This window comes from Nelumbo lutea, chromosome 8, assembly GCF_056320005.1.
Source record: "Nelumbo lutea isolate HS-2025 chromosome 8, American lotus-T2T, whole genome shotgun sequence".
Classification (NCBI taxonomy): Eukaryota; Viridiplantae; Streptophyta; class Magnoliopsida; order Proteales; family Nelumbonaceae; genus Nelumbo; species Nelumbo lutea.
In genome coordinates, this window is record NC_142691.1 from 33463376 (window position 1) to 33474324 (window position 10949).

Here is a 10949-nt window from a genome sequence, read left to right on the forward strand (position 1 = left end):
AGCCACCCATCAAGGGTGATGGACCTTCAGGCACTGGCTAATAGGTGGGGCCCACATGAGATCCCAAATGATACTAATCATATATATATATATATATATATATATATATTTAATTGATCGAAAGCATGATAATCAACAAATAAAGTAAGATACAACGAGGAGCTATTCAATTCACGCTTAAAAATTATAATTAGGAAGATGCAATCTAAACTGATCAACAACTAAGAATATACCAGAACCGGCAAAATAACAAGAGGTAGAACACATAAGAGATTAACGGAATTATAAGACTCAATGCTCATTGATCTTCCCCGTTTATTTTATATCATTTGTTATTATTCTATTGATTTTTCTTTTCCTCTCCCTTTCATTACAATCATTTCTTCACCTCCACTAATTCTGATTTATAGACCTACTGAAATACTACCGCCCTGTTGGATTATTCCATTAATCTAACTAAGGAAAAAGAAAACAAAGGAAAGCATCAACTAAAATAATTAATAGCCATGAAACAAGATTAGTATCAGTCCTATACACAGTAGAACAAAATTGGAAACATTTTATTAGCAAACCTGAAAAGTATATGGTATTTCATTTTCAAAAACAAAATCAAGTGGAAGCAAACTTTAGTCATCAGAAAACAGTCGCACCAAGAAAACAAGGAACTAATAATTGATCTAGATGCATCAGTGACCATTGAGATTGTGCGGGAGGAGTTGGTTCGGCGGAGCTTCTTCACCAGCTCTATCGACTTCCCTCCCTCAGATCACAATAACAGTGGCATAATGCAGAAAAAAAAATAAAAAAAAAAAGCCAAAAGAAAGTAATTATAGAATAAAATAAAAAAAGATAACTAAGTAGGGAAGACAACGAGGAGTCTGGTCGTGAGCAACTTGTCCCTGAACCACAAAGATGAATACCGATTACAACTGAAAGACGCTGAGAAGATGTTGTCTCGGGTGTGAACTTCTCTCATCAACTGGGACTAAGAATAGGGTAGAGCAACCCATAGATGACTGGACGGAATCGGTGAACAAGATCGCCGCTGCCCCATTCTTTCGAAGATGAGAAGACGATGAATGGTTGAAGATTCTCTAATCAAGCCAGATTCGGCGATTAGCGATTAGAGAGAATAATGGGGGGAGAGAGAAATGAGAAGGAAGCAGTGAAGAACGCCGCCACTGCTAGGAGTTGCAACGGCGGTTCGGTTGAGCAACAGTGGCAGGGGAGAAGGGGGCGGCAATCTATGGAACAGAGAAGAAGAAGAAGAAGAATATGAGAGAGAAAGAGGAAAAGAGTAAGAGAGAGAGGGGAGGAAGAGGAGGTCGGAGCAAGGTTCATTACCGCCGCCACTCCCTGTTAGGTTCGAACGAAGAAGAAGGATGAACAGTGTATAATCGAATTTGGTCCGTCAAGATAGGGATGATGAGGATGGCTAAGAATGAGGAGGAGGATGAGAATGAATGTAAAAAAAATATAGAGAGAGAGAGAGAATGAGGAACAGAGAAGATCGCCTCTGCTGTGAGTTGCAGCGGCAATCTGGAAGAAATAGAGCGAATCAAAACGAAGAAGAGAGAAGGCCGGAGGTGGAGATCGATTTGGGTTGGCCGTCGCTTCTGGTTTTCGTTCGGAGGAGGAAGGAAATGAACAGTAGGTTAGTTTATATGTAGGGCATAATGGCATTTTGGTAAATTTTGGAAAATACAGGGGTATCTTAGTAATTTTTGAAAACTGGACCAAGTCATGTATTGGTGTATATGGACCATCAAGATTGACTGAAATGGTATATTTTTAGATAGATAGGTAAATGGGGGTATTTTTTTACTACATGGAGTTAATTGGTAGGGTCAAAATGGGTCAAATGGGCTGGATGGAGCAGATCTGAAAAGGGTATGATTTAGCTAATATGGAGCCTTGGAACAAAATTTGTGTGTGATCGGAAGAGTAAACAAAGTCAGTTTTGGGTGAAATTTCACAAGGTAGAGTTTTTGGGTGGTATGAGGTGATTGATAAGGTTAGATTGGGCCAATTAAGCCCGTATTAGGCAGATTTGGAATTCGATCAATCTTGAGCTTTGAAATGGAATCTTGGCACAATTGAGGGTAACATGGAGGTGTTTTGGGCTGAAATTTCATATGTAGGGGTTTACTAGAATTTTGGGGTGATTGGTTTAGATGTGTTTGGATCAAGTGGATATGGGTTGTGAGTGTGAGAGGGGTTGAATTGGAATCTTTGTTTGATGAGAGGGTAAATAAGGGAATTTTGGGTTAAAATTTTATTGACAGGTACTTTGTTGTGTCTGGAGTCTAATGATGGTGCCTGATCAGCTCAAGGGTGTCAAGATCGTAAAAAGTTGGGTTAACGAGATGTTTTGGAATGAAATATTGGTTTGATGAAAGGGCAAATGGGGGAATCTAGGGTTAAGACTTTATGGAAAGGTGTTTTGATGTATTTGAAGTTTAATGATGTGGTTTGATCGGTTTGGATGTGTTTGAATCAAGTGGACCTGGGTTGTGGGTGTTTTAAGCTAACAAGAGGGCTTAAAAGGGAATCTTGACTTTAAGAAAGGGTAAACAGAAGAATCTTAAGTTCAAATTTCATGGGTAGGTTTTCTGGGAGGTCATGGGTCTGATGGTTGTATCTAATCTAATGGTTGAGGTGTAAGTTGGGGTCAATCAAGACCATCGAATAGGTATCGGGTAGGTTTAACAATGGACCTAAGGACATACGGGGTAAAATTTGGGTTTTTTGGGTTTTTAAATGTTTTGGAGAGGTTGGAAGGGTTTGATAGAGAATTTGGGGGAAATTGTGGTTTAGGTGACGAATGGAGTAAAAATCAGGTGTTGACACCACCCTACCCCTTTTTATTAAGTAAAAGGCCTAGAATTGAAAATGCTTATCCAAGCCTAGGAAATACCATTTTCTGGATCAGTATTCCAAAAATTCTGCTTTCTTAGATATTTTTGGGTCCCCACATGTACCCAACGATTTTGCCTCGCTTTTAATATTTTCCACCTAACTTAGTAAGACAAGCCTTATTACCCAGTAGAGGTTTTTAAGGCCCAACCCATCCCAACTCTTGGGGAGACATCACTTCCTTTGTCCCATATGAAATTCCACCGATTTTTATTTTTATCTTCAATAACACTATTTAGGATTTTAAAGGATAGTACTAACATTCGAGAAGTTGAGTGCTTTACTTGCCAAAAGGAAAGGGTTTTTCTTTTTCCACCCTACAAGTTTGTTCTGAATTTTCACTTTGAGATTAGAAAATAATTTATTAGAAACTTGACCATGAGAGTCATTCTTTTTTTCCAAAGGTATTCTCAACAATCTTGACATACTCTTTTGAAGTCTGTTTGGAATATTCTTAGAGAATTTCAAAGTTGATTTGACAAACTTTGGGCTTTAACCTGAAGTTTCAGAAAACTTCAATAAAATTTCTTTGACTTTCAAGCAATTAGGAATGGCTGTTTTGGCAAATATCAAACAATCATTAGCAAATTGGAGAATAGGCACACAAGGTCCATCTTTGAAGCTCTACAACCACGGGACTCTTGTGTTTTCTAGTAAGTGCTTCTACACAAAGAATAAAGATGTAAAGGGATAGGGGATCACCTTGCCTAATACTTCTAAAGGGTTCAAATTTCCTTGTAGGAAACCTATTGACTAAAATTTGGTAAGAAATTGATTTAATACATGTCATGACCGAATCAATCCACTTCTTGTGAAATCCAAATTTATTGAAAACTTTCTCAATAAACTTCAACTCATGTTTATATGCTTTCTCCATATTTATTTTACAAGCCATCATTCCCAAGATCCCCTTCTTTTTCATAGTATACATCATTTAATGAGTAATTAAAATATTATCATTGATTTTTCTATTGGGGATAAAAGGCACTTTGGAAAGGGGAGATAATAGAATCAAGAAATGGCTTTATTCTATCAATCAAAATTTTAGTAATATTTTTATAAGTAACATTGCAAAGGCTTGTTGGCTTGTAATTATTGACAGACTCCTTCAAGGTTCAAAGTATCGATACATATCGGCCCGTATTGGCTGATACGTATTGTGTCGATGGCTTCCCGATACACCCCTCCAACGGTTGTATCAGGTCAGACCATAGTTCAAAGGGTAGCTGGGCCTTAAACCGACCCCCTCTGAACCGGTTTTGAAAAAAAAAAGACTAAAAAAAGTACCGATACAGGTTGATACACCCTACCTGTGTCGATACTTTGAACCTTGGACTTTGTGTTTTTAGCTTTGGGGATCAAGGTAATAAAATTTTCCTTAAAAATCTTAGTTAATTTACCTGAAACAAAACAAAAAGCTTTTACAACATTACAAACAAAATTCCTAGTGATGTTCTAATATTTTTTTAAAGAATAAGACATTTAATCCATCTGGGTCGGGTGCCTTCAAATCCTTCATTGATTTGTAGATAATCTTATTTTTATCAGTTGTACTGCAATGAGTTATATATTGGATAAATTCTTCAACTCTTGAGACACCTTTAGATTTGAATCTTTTTTCAATCTTGCTTGCAAGGAAATATGAAATTTCCAATTGGTCATTAATCCATTCACCATCATCCTTTACAATTCTATAAATTTGGTTCTTACTTCTTTTAATTTACACCATAGTTGGAAAGAAAATTGTATATCATTTTTATCACCAAACTTAATCCAGTTTATTCTAGTGTGATCCCAAAAAACCTCTTTTCTTTTGAGGATAATGTCTAGTTGGATTTGGAGAGCACGTTCAAGATTACTAAGAGATCTATCATTCAGACTTTCTACAATCTGTTTTTGGACTTCACTAATTCCATGAAGCAAAATTTTCTTTGTTACAAAAATATTTTCAATATGCTCTTTATTCCACTTTCTTATATTTTGGATTAAAAAATTTATTTTCTCTATAAATTGTTGCTCTTGAACCCCTAACATCTAGACTCTAAGATTGATAAACTACATCCTCAAACTTAGAATCATCACACCACATAGCCTCTAATCTAAGAGAATGCACTAGTTAATCATTTGACAAAATTATATAAATTTTACAACTGTTCTTATCCCATAAAGTTCAGTTTGGAAGGAGTACAAATACAAATATGTAAAGTGCAAAACCTTACATTTTGTATGTATTTGTATTGTATATATTTGTATTTGTACTCCTTCCAATATGAGCCTAAAGTCCATAAACCTCCTAAAAAGCTAATATAATCATCTACAAAGCACTCATTGAAAAAATAAAAGGACTTAATAATATTCTTAGCTCTAGTTGGGTTAACTCTAGTCTCAAGAAAGCAATAACTAGGTCTATGAGTGCCAACTAATTTCATAGCTTGGAGACAAAATTGAGGCCTACCGGCCCCTCTTGCATTCCGACTAAGCATCTCTCCATTGGCAACTGTTTGATGTTCCAGGCCCATACTATCCTCTTCCCCTTGTTCTATTTGCTCATCCCAGTCCTCTTCCATATCTCCATCCCCTTCTCCCTCATGATTTTCATACAATCACTATCCTCATAGTTGTCAATAATTTTAGAAAGATTTTCATTTTCCTTCTCTACCTCTTTAGGCTTTGGATCGATGCATCGTGGAGTTCTCCTTCCTCTTTTCTTCACTTAAGTCCATCACTTGGTTGTTGATCGATTTATGCTTTTTAACCCACATTTTTTTTTTTTTTCATTTTGATTTGTTGTTTCTATTGGAAATATGGTTGCATGACTTGTATTCAAGAAACAAGTTCAGGTCAGGCCCTTGGCATGTTCAAACCTCTAGCTTCCATTCCAGTTATATTGCTTTTTAGTTAGCGCTTTCTTTTTTTAGATTTTGAGAGGGGAAAATTGATCAATGGAAATTTGGTTTTTATTGACCAAGAATACCACGTTCTCTATATCTCTGCTTATGAGGTGCAGGCTCTTGTTGATCCCTTCTTCGCTTGAATAATAAGCCGTTGGAGTTGATTCAATCGACTTAAGGTTGTTCACATCGATCCCAACATGATTATAATTTATATTAGCAAATTCGGGGCTAAGAATTGTATCTAGCTCTACGACGAACACATGATTGGAGAAGTCTCCATCGTTGGTTTCATTGAACAGTCCATGAATGGCAAGAAAGCCAAGGCGATGCCATGGCCACTAATAGTAGTCAATTGGGGAACCATGGCAAATACAAAAGTGATAGAGAAGGAGAGAGAGTGAGGATATTCAGGTGAAGAGGAGTTAAACCTTAGAGGAGATGGGTACAGAGCATCACCGATCGGATATTGCCCCGACAACCACTGCTGTTGTCGATGGTCAACCACGATAGAAGTCAACCACTGTTGTTGCCGCCTCTCTGTTCTCGTGGAGGAAGATGATCAACAGATAACCCTGTCTCGAAAGAACCTTTCCCCGGCACAAGGGGCAACGGACAGATCGCGGGATCAAGTTTCACACTTTACCCTTTAAATGTTGGACAGATCGGTAAAGTTTTACATCTATTTTAGCGATGTAAAATTTTCACTAATTTTTGATGAATATTTACACGGATTAATGAGGTATATTAACACCACTACCAAATGCCTGTAAAATCGAACAGGGTGTAAAGTTTACTTCGATTCTCATTTATACCTCCACCAAATGCAACCGTAGAAAATAAAAGAACATGTAATTATATTTACCAGCCGTAAGTATTTCCCAATAAAAACTTACCCATGTAAGTGTATTTACCTAGATAAATAACTTACCAAAAAACAAACGTGACCCTCCAACCACATTTAGTACAGGAGGTTGAAGACATTTTGATAAAACACTCTTATGGTTTGTTAACTGTGTTAAGTCATAAAATATAAAGTTTTATTTTCACATTTGATTATGATTAAGGGTAAAATATAAAAGTCCATACTAATTAATTAGGTTTCTAACGGTCATAAAATTTCCCCTAAAGTTTTATTTTCACAAAAACCTCTCCTATAATATTGAAAAAACCTACAATTATTTCCCTTTTATTATTGTCTTGGACAAAATCTTAGCCTAAAGAATTATTTTTTCAAAAATAGCCATTTTGTCCTTATATCTATCAATTTATATGAAAATTTACATAAATACCTTTAATAAAAATTTTCATTTTTAATTAAAAAAATCCTTAAATCAAATTCAAAACAATAAAGTAATTTTACCCTATAAAAACATAGATATATTGAATCCTATAAGCCGAAATCTGGTATTTTGAATTATATTGAAAGTAAGGATAATTTAGTAATTTGAAAGTATGAAACCTTACGGAAGTTATTATAATTGTCAGACGCTTCAGGGGAGATTTTTTAAAGCCATGGCGTCGGTTCATCCGCATGGACCGCATGGTCTCGCGTCGAGTCGTCCACACCGCATCACTGCTTACGAGCGGTCGCAAGCTTTTCCATCCACCCCAAAGAACTCCAATAAAACCCTCTCCTTCTCTTCGACAGAAGATAGAAGTCGAACTCTGAACAATAAACCCAACAGAGATTCGCATCGAATAGTTTAGATTTAGAATCGATAGAGAAGATGCCAGGTCTTACCTGCAACGCGTGCAACAAGGAATTCGGGGACGATTTACAGCAGAAGCTCCATTACAAGTCTGAATGGCACCGTTACAATCTCAAGAGGAAGGTTTGGTTTCCATTTCTACCGCTTTTTCTTTTAACATTTAGATTGGGTTTACTGTTTATAAAATGAATGTTTCGTTCGGCTAAATGGATATACTTTGTTTAGTGGCTGAGGGATATAGTTCTGATGGAGATTCTCTTAATTGTCTAATTACCTTTGGTCGATGATTTTTGTGTTTTTGATTTTATCTCAAATTTCTGATTGTCTTTTTTTATAGATCGATTTTCTATTTCTTTCTATTATTTGTTTGTTCTTAAGCTTTACATCTAAGAAATAAATTTTAATCTGGTTGTAACAGAAGAAACTTAATTAACTGAGTTGCTTATATACCGCATATAATATGGGAATTCAACTATCTTGAACAAGTATTATAAATTAAAACAACAATGAAAAATTCACGTTGGAGATAAGGGTTGGAGGGCCAATCACCCCAGCATGAAGGATTTGTTTGCTGTATGGAACCGTTAATAACTGATATGATGGGATTGAGCCAACCTCTTCGGTACACCGATAAGGAGAGATGGTGGAAATATGGAAAGGAAAGAAGGCCATGAGGGGAAAGGAGGGAAGCAGGGAGAGTTTACTCTGCAGCCTACCTCTGGTCAATTGGGGGAGGCACTGTGCGTGAGTGAGAGAGAGGCCACCAAGAAAAGAACCGACTTTGTAAAATTGGGATTTTGATCTCTTAGGATTTTAATTTAGGAAATTTACTCGGTTATCCATCTACTCTTTTGTTAAGGGGTAGAGTTTGGAAATTGAGAAATATTAGGCATTAAGGATTCCGATTATGTCTATAGACCAATATGCATGAAAGTAGGAAGACAGGATGTCTATAGACCAATTATCAACTGTCATAATATACAAGTTAAAAAAATATGCCCTTAACCTTTTAGTTTTTTTTTTTTTTTATGAATATACAAGTAATTATCAACTGTGATAATATAAACAGTAAAATTGATCCAAAAAATAATATAAACAGTAAAAAAAAGGTTATCAAAAGCAGCTCCTTTGAAAGCTTTGTGGCAGATACCCAGGAGAGAAAAGTGCCAATAGCCTTCTTAATAATGATCTTATCTGTGCATGCTACATTTTCAAAAATATAAGCATTCCTTTCTCATCAAATGTTCCATCCTCGTAGCAAGTCATCAGAGTATGTGGGAAACAACTCTTTCCAATAAAATCCCAGCACATTCATTTTGACCTGAAATCCCAAATTCATCTTTTTTCTACCCCGTCTTTAAATATTCTCAAGTATTACTGATTAGAATTCTTGTTTTGACAATCTAGATATATAAGTCATCTTGTGATATTGAGCATCTTCTTTATTTCAATGATCAAACTTCCTTAAGATGTACAAACAAAGATTATCTGCATCATCATGAAATATCTAGATTTGTAGGATTGGTTCTGATACCTAATTGATGGAGCATCAAATTGATGCAAGATGCACCTGTAAAATATTAAAATGAGAATGAAACAACTCTGGAATCACAATGAACACTATATGTTTTACCAGGTTGCAGGGGTTCCAGGAGTAACTGAAGCATTATTTCTAGCTAGACAATCTGCACTAGCCGAAGAACAAAATAAGCTAAATGAGACCCCCATGCTTTACAGCTGTGGTCTTTGTGGCAAGGCATATAGGAGCTCCAAGGCTCATGCTCAACATCTTAAATCACGGACTCATATTATGCGGGCTTCCCAGACAACAGATGGCCATCAAATTGTTGGGGATACAATAATTAGGCCACTCCCAAATCGTGTCACAAATAAGTCTCCCCAAGAGGAGGTAAACAATGAAGAAAGTGGAGATGAGTGGGAGGAGGTTGGATCCGATGATGATTTAGTTGGAGAGGCGACAGCATCTTTGACCCATTTGAATGTGGAAGAGCCTCCCTCAGATGATGATATGGATGAGGACGAGGAGTTTGAACCATCCTGTTGCTTCATTTGTGATATGAAGCATGGAACCATAGAAAGTTGCATGGTACACATGCACAAGCAGCATGGGTTCTTCATCCCAGATATTGAGTATTTAAAGGATCCCAAAGGCCTCCTTACCTATCTTGGCCTTAAGGTATTATGAGCTTTTTATCATCGTGCTTTTAAAATTCTTTTTATTTTAATTTAACCCATCTGGCTTACAAAGTTGGAGTTGTTCAGCTGCATGCTTTGAAACCTGACCTTTTGCCCCTCTTTCTTTCAGGTCAAAAGAGATTTCCAGTGCTTATATTGCAATGATGGGTGCCATCCGTTCAACAGTTTGGAAGCTGTGAGGAAGCACATGGTGGCAAAAAGTCATTGCAAAGTGCGCTATGGTGATGGGGATGATGATGAGGAAGCAGAGCTGGAGGAATTTTATGATTATATCAGCAGGTTTTTTCCTTGCATTTTCTTCTGTTTGATTGTTTATTCAGAAGTTTTGACATATAATATAATGGTGTTTGTCCTTAACAGTTATGTGGATACAAATGGGAAGCAGCTGGTTGCTGTTGATGAAATGTCCAACACTGTTGAACTTGGAAGTGGTGGATCTGAGCTAGTGATAACAAGAAAAGGGGAAGATGGGATATCGATCAAAACTCTTGGTTCTCGAGAATTTATGCGCTACTATCGCCAGAAACCTCGACCGTCTTCAACAAGGGATGTTTCCCTTGCTGCTGCATTGGCTTCGAGGTTTGTTTAAACTTTGATGTTGTGTCGATATAAATGACAGTACTTGATAGAGAGAAAGAACCATCAAATAGTAACTAGTGAGGTATTCTTGTTTGCAGGTACAGGAGCATGGGCTTGGTCACTGTGCAATCCAGAGAACAAGTTGTAAGGATGAAGGTGCTTCGGGAGATGAATAGGTCTGGGGTACAAGCAATGCAAGCAAAGATTGGAATGAAGAGTAATGTCATTAAGAACCTCCCCAAGAATGTCCCATATTGATCCTGGGCTGAACTGAATGAACCCTTTCTCGGAAGTAGTGTTATTACCTATTTTTATGGCTTATTGAAGTTCGAGGTTATAAATTTGCTCAGTTGATCACTAAATGACTGAAATACGTGTGTCAATACACCTATCAAGTACAATTTAGGCATGGTTTTCGTGAGACACGATTATGCGTCTGATGGTTTTGAGTTATCAACTTCTGAGCAAATTTTTATGTTTGATTGCTATGTTTTGCTAATTTTTAACTTTCTAGAAACATAAGATCAAACTTGGATTACCAAAAGTCGATTTTAGACATGGAGTAAATAACTGGATAGGGGATAAAAGCATTACGATTAGATCGTGTAGAGAATATCTCTTAGATGAGTTCGTG

At 36.7% G+C, this 10949-nt stretch overlaps 1 protein-coding gene across 1 annotated transcript; it reads left to right on the top strand.

Annotated features, from left to right (window-relative positions):
- Positions 1 to 7316: 7316 nt before the first annotated feature.
- LOC148843755 (cytoplasmic 60S subunit biogenesis factor REI1 homolog 1-like) lies at positions 7317 to 10740 on the top strand. The gene is made up of 5 exons (XM_088958367.1): positions 7317 to 7642; positions 9156 to 9716; positions 9846 to 10015; positions 10097 to 10315; positions 10414 to 10740. Exons 1-5 carry the CDS (start codon positions 7538 to 7540, stop codon positions 10571 to 10573), a joined length of 1215 nt encoding a protein of 404 aa, XP_088814493.1. The 5' UTR covers positions 7317 to 7537; the 3' UTR covers positions 10574 to 10740.
- Positions 10741 to 10949: the final 209 nt, after the last annotated feature.

What these genes read in the sequence shown, in the direction of transcription:
- LOC148843755 (XM_088958367.1), top strand. Translation starts at nt 7,538, where the DNA reads ATGCCAGGTCTTACCTGCAACGCGTGCAACAAGGAATTCGGGGACGAT. An exon ending in TTACCTATCTTGGCCTTAAG is followed by an intron (nt 9,717 to 9,845) that starts GTATTATGAGCT and finishes TCTTTCTTTCAG; the next exon opens with GTCAAAAGAGATTTCCAGTG. An exon ending in GCTGCTGCATTGGCTTCGAG is followed by an intron (nt 10,316 to 10,413) that starts GTTTGTTTAAAC and finishes TCTTGTTTGCAG; the next exon opens with GTACAGGAGCATGGGCTTGG.